At 55.9% G+C, this 16,324-nt stretch overlaps 1 protein-coding gene across 1 annotated transcript; it reads right to left on the bottom strand.

Annotated features, from left to right (window-relative positions):
- Window positions 1-3,294: 3,294 nt before the first annotated feature.
- Window positions 3,295-16,009, bottom strand: TAL1 (TAL bHLH transcription factor 1, erythroid differentiation factor). The gene is made up of 6 exons (XM_060004895.1): window positions 15,946-16,009; window positions 15,502-15,663; window positions 11,623-12,060; window positions 10,200-10,294; window positions 4,985-6,519; window positions 3,295-3,305 (listed from the first exon to the last, which is right to left on the bottom strand). The coding sequence occupies exons 3-5, from the start codon at window positions 12,057-12,059 to the stop codon at window positions 6,065-6,067; spliced, it is 987 nt and encodes a 328-aa protein (XP_059860878.1). The 5' UTR covers window position 12,060; window positions 15,502-15,663; window positions 15,946-16,009; the 3' UTR covers window positions 3,295-3,305; window positions 4,985-6,064.
- Between the last annotated feature and the right edge of the window lie 315 nt (window positions 16,010-16,324).

The following is a 16,324-nucleotide window of genomic DNA, read 5'->3' on the forward strand; positions in this document are numbered from 1 at the left end:
TCCTCACTGCCCGCGAGCCTGTCCTCCAGCCGGGCCTGTAGCTATCGGCAAGCTCTCCAGCGCCCACACTGATTGCTCATGGTCCTGGGCAGATTGCTGGACACACCGAGCTGCTATCTGCCCCCAGCCTAGCACAGGCCCACCTGCTCTAAGAGCACTAACTACCTGTTGGCCATTTCTTCTTCCTCTCCTGAGGGGCCCTGAGCACTGGCTCTGGATCAGACCTAAATTCAAATCCTGTGTAACCTTGGTGAAGCCCATACCCTCTCTGGGCCTTATTTCCTCCTCTGGACGATAGAGAGGGTGCCTGGGTGATCTTGACTGACTCCTGTCCTTACAGTCATGATGGCTGAGCCTCTACTGCTGGACACGGTGCCCAGCACCAGGGCCCGTCCCCAGCAGTCTGGTCACACAGCCAGAGGGGGAGACCTGGTTGCTGGGGAACACTTAGTTGTTTTGCAAGCTGGGGAAAGGGGAGTGGGCAGCATGGGGAGGTAAGGCTGCTATGGGCAGACCAGATCACCAGCCTCCTGATCTTCATTATACCCACCTCACCCCAACCCGGATCCAGTACGAGAACCAGGCTAGGGGGGCCCAACCCAAGAAAATACATACCCCACCTTCCTATCCACCAACCAAAGCAGCCCAAGGTCCTCTACCAGCCCAAAGGGGCAGAGCTGTCTGTCTGCCCCTGACCAGCCCAGGACCACGGTTTTAGGCGGAGGGCATCTTTGCAGTAATGACCCAGCCTCCCACCCATCCATCCCTCTACCCTTTCATTCCACACTGGCCTCAACACCAAGCTGAGAGATTCCATGCAGGGGAACCTCTTCATTCAGCAAATGTTGAAAGGGCCCCATACCGGGTCTGACACAGGGCGCTGGAGGCGAACAGACAAATCAGGCACGGCCTCACCTTCAAGGAGCTCGTGTTTTAGTGGGAAAGCAGATAAGTGGACAAGCAGACAGAGAGTGAAGGAAGGCCTGTGGGGACACAAAGGAGGCAGCTGACCCCAGTGAGTCAGGACAGTCTCCTGATGCTGAAGGCAACTTACCTAGATGAAAGGACGGTGGGAACAGACGATGGGTAGAAACCAAAAGTGCAAAAACTGGACAGTTAAAAAAAATAGTAGCAGGAGCAGAAAGGCTAGTGAAATACGGGCAGAGAGAACGAAGGGTGGAGTGGTGAGAAATGAGGCTGGAGAGACCATCTGGGCGAGGCCCGTGGCCACCCCTCCCCCTCACAGGCACAGCCGGGGTGGGGGGGGGGGGGGCGGGCGGCAGGAGGCCCGGCCCTGCCCTGCCTGCCGCTGTCCAAGGGATGTGTGGCCCTGGGAAGATTCCTCTCCTCTCTGGCCTCAGTCTCCCCATCTGGAGATGGGGCACCAGCCAGCCTGGGCAGTCGATGGCCTCGTAGTCTCTGCCTGGTAGCCACAGAGCTGATGGGCTCTTCCTGAGCTCTCTGGACATGGACTGCCTCGCTCTCTCCTGAGAAAGGTCCTCCTGGAAATGGGTGCTCCTCCCTTCCGACTCTGTGTCCGCGACAGTCAGACTGTTGCCTCCACCCCTCCCCTGCTGCTGTTCTCGCCAATGCCACCAGTGACTTCCACGTTGCCAGGTCCAGCCAGCACTCTCAGACCTTTGCTTGCTTGCCCTCTCGGCTGCCTCGGGCTTGGCTAACCACTTCCCCAAACACCCTTTGGCCTTAGCCTCTGACACCCCACACTCACACTCTGCCAGTAGTTCTCCTACTCCTCTGACTGCCCTGCCCTGTCTCTCTCTCATGTCCCTTCACCATGCTGCTCCCACCACCAGCGCCAAGACCTGCAACCCACTCCCCCTGGTGTCCCCATGCCATGACTGAGTTTCACCATCTCTCTGCCCAGGGACCTCCTTGCTCTGGGCTGGCGAGAGGCACACTTGGCGTCTTTCAAAAGCCGAGGAGCTTCCCTACAGGCCAGGGCAGTGTCCCCATGCCCTGTTGTGCCTTTGCCCTCCTAGCAACGGTTGGAAGCACCCCCGGAACAGGGGCGGCCAAGATCAGAGCCTGGCAGGATGAGCAAGGCTCACCCCAAAAGAGCCAAAGTTATCTGTGGGCCCCTTGAGCTCCCCCCTTGGCTCATCTTCTTCCCTTAATACTAACCACCTTCTAACCTACTATACAATCAACATATTCATATGGCCGTGTGTCTGTGGGTTACCGTCTCCCTCCTAGAATTTAAGCGACACAGAAACAGGGATCTTGGTTTTCTTCACCGCTAGATCCTAGTAACCTAGAGCAATACCTGGCCCAATAGGGGCTCAATAAATATTTGCTAAATGAACCAAAGAAAGAAGGATTGGTACTTCGCTGGAAGTGCCTACCTGACCTCCTGAGGTTCCCGAAGATCCAACAGTCTGCACGCAGAGGCCTCACTGGCATCCACAGTCCCTGCCTCTGAACGGCAGCTCTCTGCCTGAGCCTCCACTCACTGCTCCCAAAGCCTCAGCCCCTGTCGCTGAGCCCCACGTAAGACCCGCACCCCCAATCCTCAAGAGCAGCCTCCACTGAGTCACTGGGGAGCCTGGGACCATTCTCTGGTGAGAACTTAATCTGCCCTGAACCTATGACAAAAGCCACTGCCCCAGCCATGGAGCTGAACCCGACACGCAGAGAGGACTCTCCAGCCCGAGGCCCCGTGCCCGAAGTGTGCGTGCACAGCACTGAGAAGAGGCCCCCCTCCATGAGGCCTGGCAGAGGGAAAAGAACAGAAACCCTAAGGGGGGAGCCTCAGGGTAGAAGGTGGGAGCCCCCCCGGGAGCACCCATTTCAGGGGAGACAGGTTCGTGCCACGCCTTTCCTTTAATGTCCCATCTTAGGGGTGCAACACGCAAGCACAGAGTCTAGGCCCCTTTGTAAAACTTTTATTTAGAAATCTTCCCAATATATCCTTATATATATACACACATCATCACCACATGGGTTTTGTCGCTAGAGTCACACGCCCACAGTGTTGGCCTCTGGGCTGTACAAAGGTCAAGGTACCTGGAGCGGTTACTCCTCTTCTGCAGAAAAATGCAGAGACCAACGCAATGCATCACGTACAGTACAACATTGACGGAAAGTGCTGGGCCCGCCCGCAGGAACGATGCGCTATGTACATGGGCTGGGGGGCAAGCCTTCGGCGGGGGCCACGTACCATTGACATCACAAGTACGACACGACCACCCCCAAAGGCCGAGACAGTTGTCGGCTGACTACCGATGCTGTGCCCTTTGTTTTGCTTTCAGAAAAGGATAAAGGTTGTACCATCTTGTCGTTTGCCACTACAAATAAAAGAATACGAATTTGTCTTAAAAGACATGATTCCCTCCAGTCATTAACAGTCATCTTTGTCCTCCTCATGTTTTTTTACATTTTTTCCTTTTTGTACAGATATTATTCTTGGATGGAGAATGTTCATGGGTGAAGAGGAGGCAGAGGAAGGAGAAGAGTATGGTGGGGGGAGGTGCTGGAAAGGAAAGTGAAAATTATGGATCTTTTCTAGTACTTAACAAAGACACAAAGCTTTGCCCACCCCTACCCAGGCCTGTCTCGGGTAGCTGTAGTACTTTTTACATATTCTGCCTCTTTCCCATCTCTCTTTTCTAGTCTCCCTCCTGTGCCTTGCTTTGGAATGAGACTGAAATGAGGTCAATCTGGAGAGATAAGGATAACCTAGATAACTCAGGATAAAGTGGTTTAGAACCTAAATTACCCAAATGCTATGCAGACAGGCAGACTGGCCCACTGCCTAGGTCCCGGACTCAGGGTGGGAAACCCCACTGCAGGAACGACAGTGAGGGGGACAGAGTTCCATACGATCTCAAAATGCTTCTACTTTCACGATTCCATTCAGTCCACACCACAGCCCTAGGAGACAGGCCAAGCTAGCGTATTTATGAGAAGTTGACTTTCAGAGAGAGAACTTTTCCAGGTCACACTGCAAGTCTGAGAGAAGAGGAAGCCAGTAGCTGGAGTTCCTCAAAGAATGTGTGATCCATCTCCTAAAACCCACCCACCTATGCTCACCGTGGCCACTTTTCACTCCCAGGTCAAATTAACCCACCGGAAGCAAACGCAGCCTTAGGACCTAGAACAGGTGCTCCATCTTTAGACAGATGGGATTTTTCACAGGAGCGTCCAAGTATCAGAAAGGAACGAATCCTAATGTTCATCAAAATATGATTGGGGGGGGCGCTGAAATGGGACAGACAGAGTGCTACAAGGGTAACCATGTTGCTCCCACCCCCACAAACTGGACCTCTCCTCTCACAACTTAAAAGGAAGGGGAGGAGAGCAGGGATCATTCCCCATGGGCATGTGGCTGTTCCCAAGGTCCTGCCACGGTGAAGGCGAACCACCAGGCGGGAGCCCATAAGGTGTGAGGGCCTTTCCCGACAGCCGCAGCGATGGTTCTTCCACATTGCTATGGACAGGGCAAAGTCAGAGCATTGTTTTCCCTCTGACCTCAAAGGCAGCGCCTGGTCAGAGCCGGTTGGGGTGACTTGAGGGCACAATGACAGGTATGTAGGACTTGTGTGCAGTTTGTTCCAGGGGCTTGGGAGGTGGGTCACAGGCAGGCGTCACCTTAAGAAAACCATGTCCCACCATCTGGATTGACACGGGAGATCAATGAGGGGGCAGCAGTCCACTCTACAGAAGGATTCTCCACTTTACCAAGGGACTCGTGGCAGTATTTCTTTAAAAGGTGAAGATAAGGATTTGATTTACAAAAATGTCATGTACAGCTTCTGGGGGGGAGTATTCCTACTGCGTCACGCCAGCCTCCCATACACACCCTGGATGACCAAAATTTGTGCGCTCAGGAATGCCGAAGGTTCTGCTAAGTGAATGTCAATGTGTTTGGGTCTCCGCCAGGGCCTGGTCTCTCACTGGGCTCCCCAGGCCCTAGAAGTGGGGCTAGATCCTGGGTCATATCAAGACCTAGAGATCCCACAAATACCTGAAGTTAAGCAAAATTCCAAATGCCAGGAATTCATAGGACAGAGTTTGTTGTCGATTCAGTTTCAGGACACAGACCAGACCATCAGCAAACAGACATCCTGCAGCAGGGAGGCCCCTCTGAGGAGCTAGGAGAACGCGAGATGGGGCCGCATGTCTACTCTCAGCATCAACACACACCGATCAGCACACTGGCATCTGCTCCCTGCGTGAACAGCGACGTGTCGCTGAGGACGCAGGCAGGTAGCTCTGAGGCACCGCCACGATTTGAAGCCCACGTGCCCCAAATAGCTCTTGCTCAATTTCACTCTCATCATTTCTCCTTTGTCTGCCTTCGAACAAAGCTCACAGGGCACGCTCACAGCCGCAGACTCAGTCCCCACAGCCACAAGGATGAGGAAGGCAAGTCTCAGTGGGGAGAGAGCAGAGCTTCGATCCCCAGGGCAAGGAGTAAGGGCTTCTGGGTTTCTGACCCTCTGGCCCAGCTAGTCGAGAGCAGGCTGTCCACTGGCCGTCTTCTTCAGCCAGGCCCTGAAGAAGGCACCTCGAGGCTTGTGACTCTCTGCAGCTGGACGGACCAACAGGGGCCTGGGTGAAGATGGGGCTCAAGAAACGGGCAGCTATTGGGTACCTGTGTATTTGGACAGTGTGGCCACAAAAGCCACCCCAGCGAGTTTGGGAGGGGTTCAAGGCGAGGCAGAGGCTGCCGGACACAGGAGAGAGCTGACAACCCCAGGTCTCAGCGAAGACAGGGCTCCCGTGCGCCAGGCCGAAAGCAACGCCACTCCAGCCTCTCACTGGAGAAGTCTTAGGGATATGGAAGAGGGGGAAGACCGTGCCATCTTCATAAAAAGTACCTACCACTTTGCTCCATGTTTCTGTTCTCCTACTGAGGCAGGAAACAGGAAAGCCAGCCCCAGAGGCAGCTGGGACTTCCCACAGCTCAGACATCAAGGAAAGCTCATCAAAAGTCCATGCCCTGCTTCAGAGCTGCCCAATCCTCACCCCACCTGCCCTAAAGCCCATGGTGCCCGTGGCCTGAGGGCACCCTCCTGGCTGGTCCTGGGTGGCCCCAGACCCATCACCGAGGGCCGGCTCCATCCGCGGCGGGCAGCATGGCAGGATGGAGGCTGCGGGCCGTGTGCTTGGGTGCCGGCTCTTCCGTGTAGCTGTCCGGGCTGGCTGCCCCGTCCAGGGAGCTACCACAGCTGGAGTTCGGGGACAGCACGTCCTGCAGGAGGTCATCTGGAGGTGCAGCGCCCCCTCCGCCACCACCCCCTCCACCAGCCCCCACCGCAGGGTCCTTGCCAGGTTTGGCCCGCTGGCTGCCCTCCTCCTCCTGGTCATTGAGCAGCTTGGCCAGGAAGTTGATGTACTTCATGGCCAGGCGGAGGATCTCATTCTTGCTGAGCTTCTTGTCTGGGGGATGCGTGGGGATCAGCTTGCGGAGCTCAGCGAAGGCCCCGTTCACATTCTGCTGCCGCCATCGCTCCCGGCTGTTGGTGAAGATGCGCCGCACGACTTTGGTGTGGGGACCTGGAGGTAGGAGGACAAGGGTTAGGACAGTGGGTCGGGGATCCCCCAGGGCGTCTTCTCCTGTGGGGAAGCGGAGAAGCCATCCACCTGGAAACTTGGGAAACCTAGAATGCCCTCTTTCCTTTTACTCAGAAAACTCTTTACTTGTCCTTCAAAACCCTGTTTATCTGTTTCCTCCTCTCTGAGAACTTCCCTCATCCCTCCAGACAGATCTAACCAACCACCATGGCCCTATAATCCTGTAATCTCCATCACTCTTGATCATCACTTATGTTTCCATGTTTGTCCCCCTCTCTGAGCTGTGAGACATTTGAGGACAGGAACCATATATTATTCATTCATTCACTTGTGCTAAGAGGCCATATGGCACTAGTTAGAAAGATTAAACTCTGGAGCCAGACGTTCCAGGTTCAATTCCTGACTGTTACTCCCTAGATAGTAACTCTGGGCAAGTTACCTGAACTCTCTGTGTCTTAGCATCATCACCTGTACCATGGAGATAACACTAGTAACTCAAGTCATAAGATTGTCTTGTGAATCTAACAACTAATACAGTTAAAGTACTTAAGATAATACCTGGCTCTGACGAAACAGTCAATAAATGTTAGCTATTATTATCCATTCATCAGTTATTTCCTGACAACCGGCACTGTGCTCGGCATTAAGGAATAAAGGTGCACAGAGTCCCTGCCCTCGTGGAGCTTACATGTTAATGGGGATGACAGATGATGAACAATCGGCAAACAAATAACAAACAAACGGGAAGCTGAATGTAAACGAAAGATGGAAAGGAGCGGCCATGTTTACCTGAGGTGGTTGGGGACAGCCTTTTGGAGGAGGTGACATCTATAAGGGAAGAACTTAAGGCCGAAGAAGAGCCAGCCAGACACAGGAAGGGAAGTTGGAAGGGCATGTGCACATGCCCTGAGCTGGGAAATGGCTGAAGCCAGCCCGGAGAGATTAGTGTGGGTAAGATCAGAGGATCCTGAGTCCAGATCCCATAGGGCCCTGTGGTAAGATGTAGGGATTTTATTCTAAGGGTGATGGAAGCACAGAGTAGGCAGGAGCTCAATAAATATTTGCTGACCAACTGATCATGCTGGCAGGTACAGAATGGAGGAGAGAGCAGAGTGGTGGGGAAATGACTTACACTGCAGGCTCTCTTCCCCAGGAGAGGAGTGGAGAGACAGCCATGCACAGGCATGGCCTGAGGCTCTAGGCAGGAGTCTGAGGGCTGCCTCCGTCTCCCCGTGTCTACAGTGCACTGATCACAGACTAGAACAGTATTCACTAGCGCTCATGTACTAAGACTTGCAGAGCAGGGGCAGACACCAGTGTGCATGTATCGAGCACCTATGGTATACAAAGCACTGCACTAAATGTCCAAGCGTGACCTGGGATTCCCAAAGCCAGCAAAGGCAGAGGAGCGCCCCGCTAGTGCTCCCAGGCTCCTGGGCTGAGGCGGCTGCTTCCTTCCGCAACCCTGAGGCACAGAGCCAGCTCCTGGCAGTCCTCAGGAAGCTCTGAGCACTGAAGGAACTGCCAGTACTGGGATGGTTGCTTGCCCTCTTCTGATGACCCTGGAACCGGATCTCAGAACGTGGAAAGCTGGGTAGGAGAGAAGACATCACCTAAGACCCATTGCTCATTTCACAGCTATGGAGACGGCGGCCAGGACGGAGGCAGACCTTGCCTCTGCAACCCAGCTCATCCGCGCCGACACTTCCCGCTTAATCATCTCTTACACATACACACACCAGTCTTACACACACACAGACACACACACACCATGTTTCCCCCAGGGAGAATCACTCATCCTCTGCCCACAGTGCCTCAGAAGCTATCTTTCCAAACCCCAGCAGGCCCCAGCCCAGCTGACTCTTTGCCAAAGGCCAGACCCAGGCTGGGAAAAACACAGCACGCCTGCTGGGCAGTCCTACCCTGGGTGCCTCAGAGGAAATAACTTGCTGTTCTCCGGCCTCCAGGACAGACAGAGGGGAGTCCCTCAGCTGTGCCACCAGGAGGACCTCTGCTCTGTGGCTGAAGCTGGCTGATCTTGAGGGAGCTCCTAGGTGGGGAGAGAGGCATTATGGCCGCTGTCACAACTAGAGCTACACAGACTCCAGAAGCCGTGCCTACCCCAAGCCAGGCCCTAAAAGCACTTTACCCCACTGTGCTCCTTCAACAACCTGTGAGGAAGCTATTATTCTCCCTACGTTACAAATGAGAAAACGGAGGCCCAGAAAAGTTCAGCAACAGGAATGCACGTCGAGTCCTGGCTTTAGACCTTGTGTTAGCCCCACTTTTATGGACTCTTTTCATTTAAATCTCTGATTTCAAAATCCTGTGGGCATATCCTGCACCCCTCCACCCTTCCCTTCACCTCCATTTCTGTCTATTCCTCTCTGGTCCTTTCCAGAGAACCACCCACCTCTCCACACCTTCCTCTTTCCTGAGTCTGTACCTCCCTCCATGTCCTCTGTCTCACGCTGGCAGGGCACAGAGTAGGTGCTTGGTAAATATTGGCATCATTCATGGGTAATCTCCTCTCTACACTCCTGCACTCCCCCCAAACCCTCACCCCTTGCCCCTTCCTCTGTGCCTGATTTCTGTCGTCTCTGACCTTTGTAGAAATGCCTCTTCCCTGGGGAACTTCAGGGCTGGTCTTGCCTACTTCCTGTTTGGTACACCCACCTCCTGTCTCTAACCTAGCAGCACTGACACTCCAACACCCTTCCCTCCCGGCCCTACACCCCTGTGCCCCAGGCTGGCTGGGTCTTTTGAGATCTGTTCCTTGTCCAGATGCTAGCTTGCCTCCTCTCCAGAACACCACAGAGGGATCCCCTCCAGAAGCCCCAGCTCAACATACATCCCTCCCACCAGCAACTTGCAGAAATCCCAGTCTGGCTTCAAGGCCTCCGGTGTGCACCAGGAGCTCCAGGAAGTCCCTCGGCTCTGAAGAGCCTGCTCTCCTGCCCCCTGGTGCTGGGCCCCATCTACTACATCTAGTCAACCTTGGGAAGAGGGAGGGGGTCCTCCAAATTTCCCACTCATCCAACTCCTTCCCCCAAGTTCGGGGCCAAAGACTACTCGGGTAGTTCACATTAAAAATGCTGAGGCCTTTGGGGTCGGGGGGAGGGAGGGAGCAGGGTAGAATCTATGATGTCAGGAAGGGAACTCCGAGTCTCAGCTCAGAGTGTGGAAAAGGGCACAAGAGGGCCCCACTCTGCAGGGACCTGGGACAAGACCCTTAAAGGTGCAATTCCAGGCAGGGAGAAGACTTCAGATTCCAAAGAGGACTTGGGAGGAGATACAGAGAATCCCTGGAGGTTGGTGCTTAGAAACACTGTGTGTTTCTGCCCTCCCGGGGGATCCTTACCAACTGTAGGAATGGAGCTAGAGTGGGGACTACAATTGACGGTGGAGGTTAGGGCTAAGTGCCACAGTGTGTCCTCACTCCCATGCACTCTCTTCCCAGGACCGTGGTAAACCCCCAGCCCCACCCATGACCTCCCCTAGTCCCAGGTCAATAGGGCGAGGACTTCAACAGCTTCTCTTGGCTCCAAGAGAGCTGCCCATCTATGTGAGACACCTAGGGAGTAGTCCCCGATGATTCCTCCTTCAGGGTTCTAACACCTTGAGGGAGTGAGTACACAAGTGGAGCAGGGGGGTTGACTCACCATCAGTAATCTCCATCTCATAAGGGGAGGGTCTCCTCTTCACTCGGTTGTTGGTGGCAAACATAGGGAAGGCATCTGGCTCCCCAAAGAACCCACTGTGGGAGGGAGCAGGCAGATCACAAGATCACATGTGGGTGGAGGGGAGAGAGGGGCTCCATACAGATCCTCCCCACATGTTCTTGAGCCCCCGCCCCAAAAAACAAGGGCAACCCTGGTCCCTTCACATCGGAACTGGGGATAGAAGAAGCATGAAACACACACACACACACACACACACACACACACACACAACACCCCCAGACTCTCTCTGTGGTGAGACAAACAAGGGGAGGGTGGCCACACACCCCTACACACACACACACTCAGACACACACAAACACACATACACAGAATTAATGGTGAACACAGGGAGCAAACACAAAAATGAACATACACCCCCCACATACAAGCGCACAAGCCATAGGCACCTCCACTCCCAAACAGGTGCTCACACAGGCAGACACGGCCTTCACACCTGGCAGTGTGCAATTCCTGCACCACATAAGGGCACCCTGTTCCTTACCCCCAACTTCACCCCACCTTCACTCCAGCCCCATGGGGCCCAAGGACAGACAACAGACAGGAAACCCTGACTCAGCCCCACTGACATGCCCCCCCATTACCCACTCGACTCTCCGTAGCTTCTTCCTCCAGTGTCCCACAGACTCACCGACTGCCCCCAACTGTCTCTCCCTGCCTCATCTTCCTGTCCCCACCCCAACCGTGTCTCCTGCTCTCCACCACCTCAGTGGCCCCAGCAGGGAAATGGATACCCTCACACCAAAGGGAGCACAGGTCCTGGCCAGAGATCGCAGCTAGGGGCAGAGGAGCTCAGGAGAGGAGGGAGGGATCTATTCCCCAGGCAGGCCCTGGCAGGGAGTTTCAGAGGAGGGAGACCTCTTGCAAGCACATCTCTTACCTGTCCACCGAGGGCTGCAGCTTCCAGAAGAATTTCACAGCGGAGCGCATTCAGACACATTCCTTCCTGGTACTCACACTCAGACTCCTCCTGTCCACCCCACGCCCCCACCACCACCACCACCAGGCAGCGCCCCGCGCTTCTGCTCACAGCCAGCCGCATGCCGGTACTCCCCCTCTTTGGCTTCCAAGCTCGCAGCACGCCGCGTTAACAAGACACCTGCACACCGCCCCCCGCGTGCGCACACATACACACACACACTAGCAGAGGGCTCGTTCCTCACTTGCACGGGGACTCCAGCCAAGACTTTTCCAACCCCGGGTGTAAAACGTCCCCCTCTCCCCCTCTCCTAGCGCGCTCAGCCACACTGCCCCGCCGGGAGGAGGGCAGCCGGCTCCCGACGTGCGGAAGAGGAGCCCCGGCGCCCATGCCTCCTGCCCACCCGCCCCTCCCGCCGGCCCTGACCTGCCGAGAGAAGCCAGCGGCTGGCTGAGACTGTAGAGCAGCGCGCGGCCGGGGGCGGCCGGGGCCGCCAGCGCGGGCGGGCTCAACTGCACCATGCGGCCGTCGCCGGGCAGCTCTGCGGGGGCCGAGGCGGGCGCGGGCCCAGGAGGTCTGCACAGCTCGGTGGTGGGTACCCGATGGCGCGCTTCGGCAGCCGCAGCGTCGCGGCCCTTTAAGTCTCGCGCGGCGCCGCCCCCACCGGCGGGGCCGCCCCCCGGGCCGCCGCCGCGCGCGCCCAGCTCGATGACCGGGGGCTCCGCCGGGGCCGCGCGGCTCGTCTCCTTGGCGACGCCGTTCAGCAGGACCAGGTGCGGGGGGGCCATGCGGGCCTCGGCCGCGTCCCGTCCGTCTAGCGGGGGGTCACTGCGTGCCGCCTCGCTCGGCGGCCGCTCCGTCATCCTGCGGGCAGACAGACAAGCGGACACCCGCTCTGACCACCGCCCCCGGCCCATCCACGTGGGGTGGGATCGGAGCGGGGTTGCGGGAGGGGGTAAAAGGCAGAGAGAAACTCACGCACCGAAACGTGAGAAGAGGCGGACAAACTTAGCGCCACGTGGACACACACCCGCCCGCAGTGCTGGGGCAGGAGGGAAAGGGGGCCTCTGGTTTGGGAGAAGAGAAGAGGGTGCCCGGGAGACAGAGACTGAGGGCCAAAAGGACAGAGGTGGAGAAGGACGACAAAGACATTGGAAGAAAAGGAATACAACCAGCGAAAGAAAAACAGAGGGTGGGGGGGAAGGAGGAAGGAAATGTAGAAAGAGACGAGAAAGAAATATCACCCCGTGCCCCTTCTCAGGCCGCAAGGGAAGAGGAGGGAACAAATCCCCGACCGTGTTCTTCCCGCCCCCCTTTTGGTTTTGGCGGGGAACCTGTCGCGCGGAGGTGGGGTGCTTTTCGAACCTCCCTTGCCTTTCAGCAATACCTGCCCCCAGCCTACCGCCACACACATACACCCAGAAACCTGGTGGGGGTGTGTGTGCAAGAGGGATCAGAGCTGGCAGAGAATTATCCGGAGGAGCCAGCTCTCCCTTTCAACACATATTCACCCCTGCGGGGACGGCGTCCGTCTACACTCCGCAAATCCACCTGTATTCTGTGTAGCCGCCAGAAACCCCAGTGGCCCTTTACTTTTACTCCTCCTGGGACTGGAGACGGGACATAAGGAAGGGAAGAAGATGATCCCGGCCATACCTCCCCGCACACTATATATACCCGCTTCTGCTCAGCTGAACTCAAAAGTGAGGTGGGGTCTAGAAGGGAAGCCTGCCTGAGGCAGTGTGAAGCCCCGACGTTCAAAGGGTGCTCCTGAGGCCACTGGGGTCTGGGCTCCCATCCAGGAGTGTGGGGCGAAGGGGTGTCATGATGGCTGCTGAACTCGTCCAGCACTCCCCCATCCCCCTCTCCTACCTCGGTGTTGTCCTCTGGGAAATGGGAGGTGTACCTCATATATGCATTTAAAAGCACTGTGCAAATGCTCAAGTAAACATTATTATAGACTGGGAGACTGGGCCAGCAAGGAGACTACCTTGCCCAAGGTCACACTCGCCTGTTTGCCACAGAGCAGGACTCGAACTCCAGTCTCGCTCTGTCTTTGTTATCCTCCCATATACACCCTCTCATATATCCTGCCCGCCCCCCTCCAGCAAAGGACAGTCCTCTCCTCCTCAACCATACTCCTGGGTGACCGCAGGCAGAGGCTCCACTCCCCACTACCGCTCCCTCCAGTTCTTCCAAAACCCACCACACACACACACCCCACCCCCGCAAGGATGAAAACAGAAAAACTATGAGACTCTGGGTCCAGAGTGGGGAAATGCTTGTGAGTTTTAATAAAACAATAAAAATATAATCAACTCAACAGGCTTCATAAGATGTTCAAAATAAGATTTCTGCTGTTGGAATTATATAATTGGCGTATTTTATAGCAGAAAACAAATACACAAAAATCCAACTCAGCACCAAGCAGAGTCCATCTGATCATTCCTGGCAGCCACTCTGCCACTGCACCACTCTGGACTGGAGTCGGCCTGGGAACCATCCTCCCACCCCAGAAGAGAGACCCGACCTTCTGAAACCTCCTCAGGAGCTCAGCTCAATGGCCACTGGACACACAGCTGATGGAGAATCACCATTCAGATTAAGCTCCTGCCCTAGCTCTGCCAGCCCCATGGGCAGTGCCCCAAAATGACAAAATTCCCCCAGACCTGGTGCACCCTGGCTGCAAAGGCAGTAGGTCTGCAACACTTCATTGGAAACGAGTTTATGTTCATGGTGGAAACAATAGGTCTGTCTGTATCCACAGAATGGGACCGACCGTCAAGACACCGCGGCCACTAGAAATGCACCAGTGGTATACCACTGGAGACTTCCTGGCTCCCCTGCAACAGTGAAATGCATTAGAAATATACCGTCCTCTGGCAAAGCGTACAAGCCCCAAGGAGCTGGCTCCCTACCTTACTGTGCCCAGGCACCGTTGTGCACCCAGTGACACGTGCTTAAGTCCCAGCTCCTAACCGAGTGACAAACCGTTCACTCAGCAATTGCCAGAATGAGCTCAAGCTCTCCATATGACACATTTGTACCTTCTGATTAATTCCGAGACTCTGAGTAGGAGCAGATCCCAGAGGGGCAAGGGGAGCACGTATCTCAGATGAGCTGACTCTGGCCCCAAATGCCCTCTCCAGACGCCTATAAATATCTATATCTCTGAGCACCCCCCCCAAACCTATGATTGGTCCCCAGGGGTCTGTGGTCAACCTCTCCCCGCCCCTCCCAGGACCTCAGGAAAACCCTGCCAGTTCATCTGCAACCAGGATCACCCAGGCCAGAGGGCCAGGCTCTCGAGGAAGCTGCCAGAGAACTCACAAGCACTTTCGGTGGTCGGTGACTAAATCCCATCACTTGGCTTTGGTTAAGATTATTAAAAGGAAAGCCGGAGTGATGTTTATTTATTTTTATTAGGGAAAATGAAAAAGGGGGTGAGAAGGTTTCAGATTTCGAACCGAACAGCACTAGACTATTGGACCATTACAACTCCTCTTTGTGCAACCAAGACCCAGCTCAAAGCCCCCTACACCGGCTCATCTCCTGCTGCCAGACAGCCAGCCACATAACTTCCATGTGTGTCTGAACACCACAGGGGAACCCGAGAGCTCCTGGGGGACAGGCACCTGGTCTCCGGCAGCTTCCAATTCCCAGCAAGGAAAATTTCTTATGTGAAAACAGCCTCCGCCATGCCCCGGCTAGAGCCGCCGCCTTAAACACAGCCTCTGGTCCCTGATACTGCATCCACACCCGCATGACCCACTGGGGGAGCCCCAAGCCTGCACGCAAACCCAAATCGCCCGTGAACAGAACCACTTTCCCGCTGCTACTGGAGTGGAGCGGTGTTTGAACGCAGCCCCACCCTAGGCCTTAGGCCCCAGCCTGGGCCCACCCGAGTTGGGACTGCGTTAGCCAGGATGGCTGCGGCCTTCTTCCTGCCAGAGCCCCGGGAGCACACAGCCTGCGCTATCCGGATATAGCCGCCCCAAAGTTATGAGCCCGGTGAAACGTCCACGGAACCAGGACAGAGGGGGACCTTGGGTGAGGGGGGACTAAGCCCAACTAGCTGTTTTCACCCAGGGCCAGGAAACGGCCCTGCTGGAAGCCACAGTGGCACAGAGGCCACAGTCAGTGGCAGAGTCAGATCCCGGATTCCCAACTCTGGGTTCGTCCTCCCCTCCTCCTCCCCAATCTGAAACTGGTCTGTCCTCTGTCCCAAGCTTTCCCCACCTCAGGCCAGATCCCAAGGCCTTCCTGGTGACTGTTTCCACCAGTACTATTCCCCCAAAAACTCACCTGGGGCATATTTAGAGAGAGCGGCCCCTCTGAATAGGATCTCCACTCCTCCTCCGGCGGGAGAGGGGCAGGAGCCGAGGTCCAGGTTGTGGAAGGGGTCTTTGCTTTCCCCCTCTCTCACTGAGAGACCGGCAGTTAGGCCGCGGTGTGGTCCTGGGCGGTCTGCCGCGCCCAAAGCGAGTTTCCAGGAAAGATGGGGGTGGAGAGAAAGAGGGAGGGCGAGAGGGAGGGAGAGAGAGAAATGGGGGTCAATGGCTGGGAATTACCTCATGTCCTCGCCAACCCGCCCCGGGAATCGCCAGCAGCTTTCCGCCCCCAACCTGCAGGTGTTTGAAGCCTCCCCCGCACCCCCATAAAAAAGAACCCTACACCTGACCAATCAGGAATAACTATCTAGTCCAACAACAACAACCCAGCCGCAGACTGCCCGGAACATTATCGGACCCTCCAACCGGGATGTCTGGTTCAGTGTGGCCATTTGTTTTCTAAGCAGACTCGTCTACGCCGTTGGCTCGGGAACCGAAGTCAGGCCGGAGCTGTGGCCACAGCGCGGAGTCGTCCGCAGCCTGGCATGGGTGGGTAGGGGGATGTGTGTCCGAAAAGGGGAATCCGATCTTCAGACCCTGGTCGGTGGGACAGAACCTCTGAGGACCCCATTCTCTCCATGACTCTCACCTGCCCACCTCCAACCCAAAGCGAAACCAGAACCCAATTCCAAAGGCTACTTTCCCGAAGGGATACAGTCTGAACGGCGCAGATCCCAGAGAAAGGGGTGGGTGGGGGGATATCTGATGTAACCCAGTCCCTTTTTTTCTTCCTACAG

Source organism: Delphinus delphis, chromosome 1, assembly GCF_949987515.2.
Source record: "Delphinus delphis chromosome 1, mDelDel1.2, whole genome shotgun sequence".
Classification (NCBI taxonomy): Eukaryota; Metazoa; Chordata; class Mammalia; order Artiodactyla; family Delphinidae; genus Delphinus; species Delphinus delphis.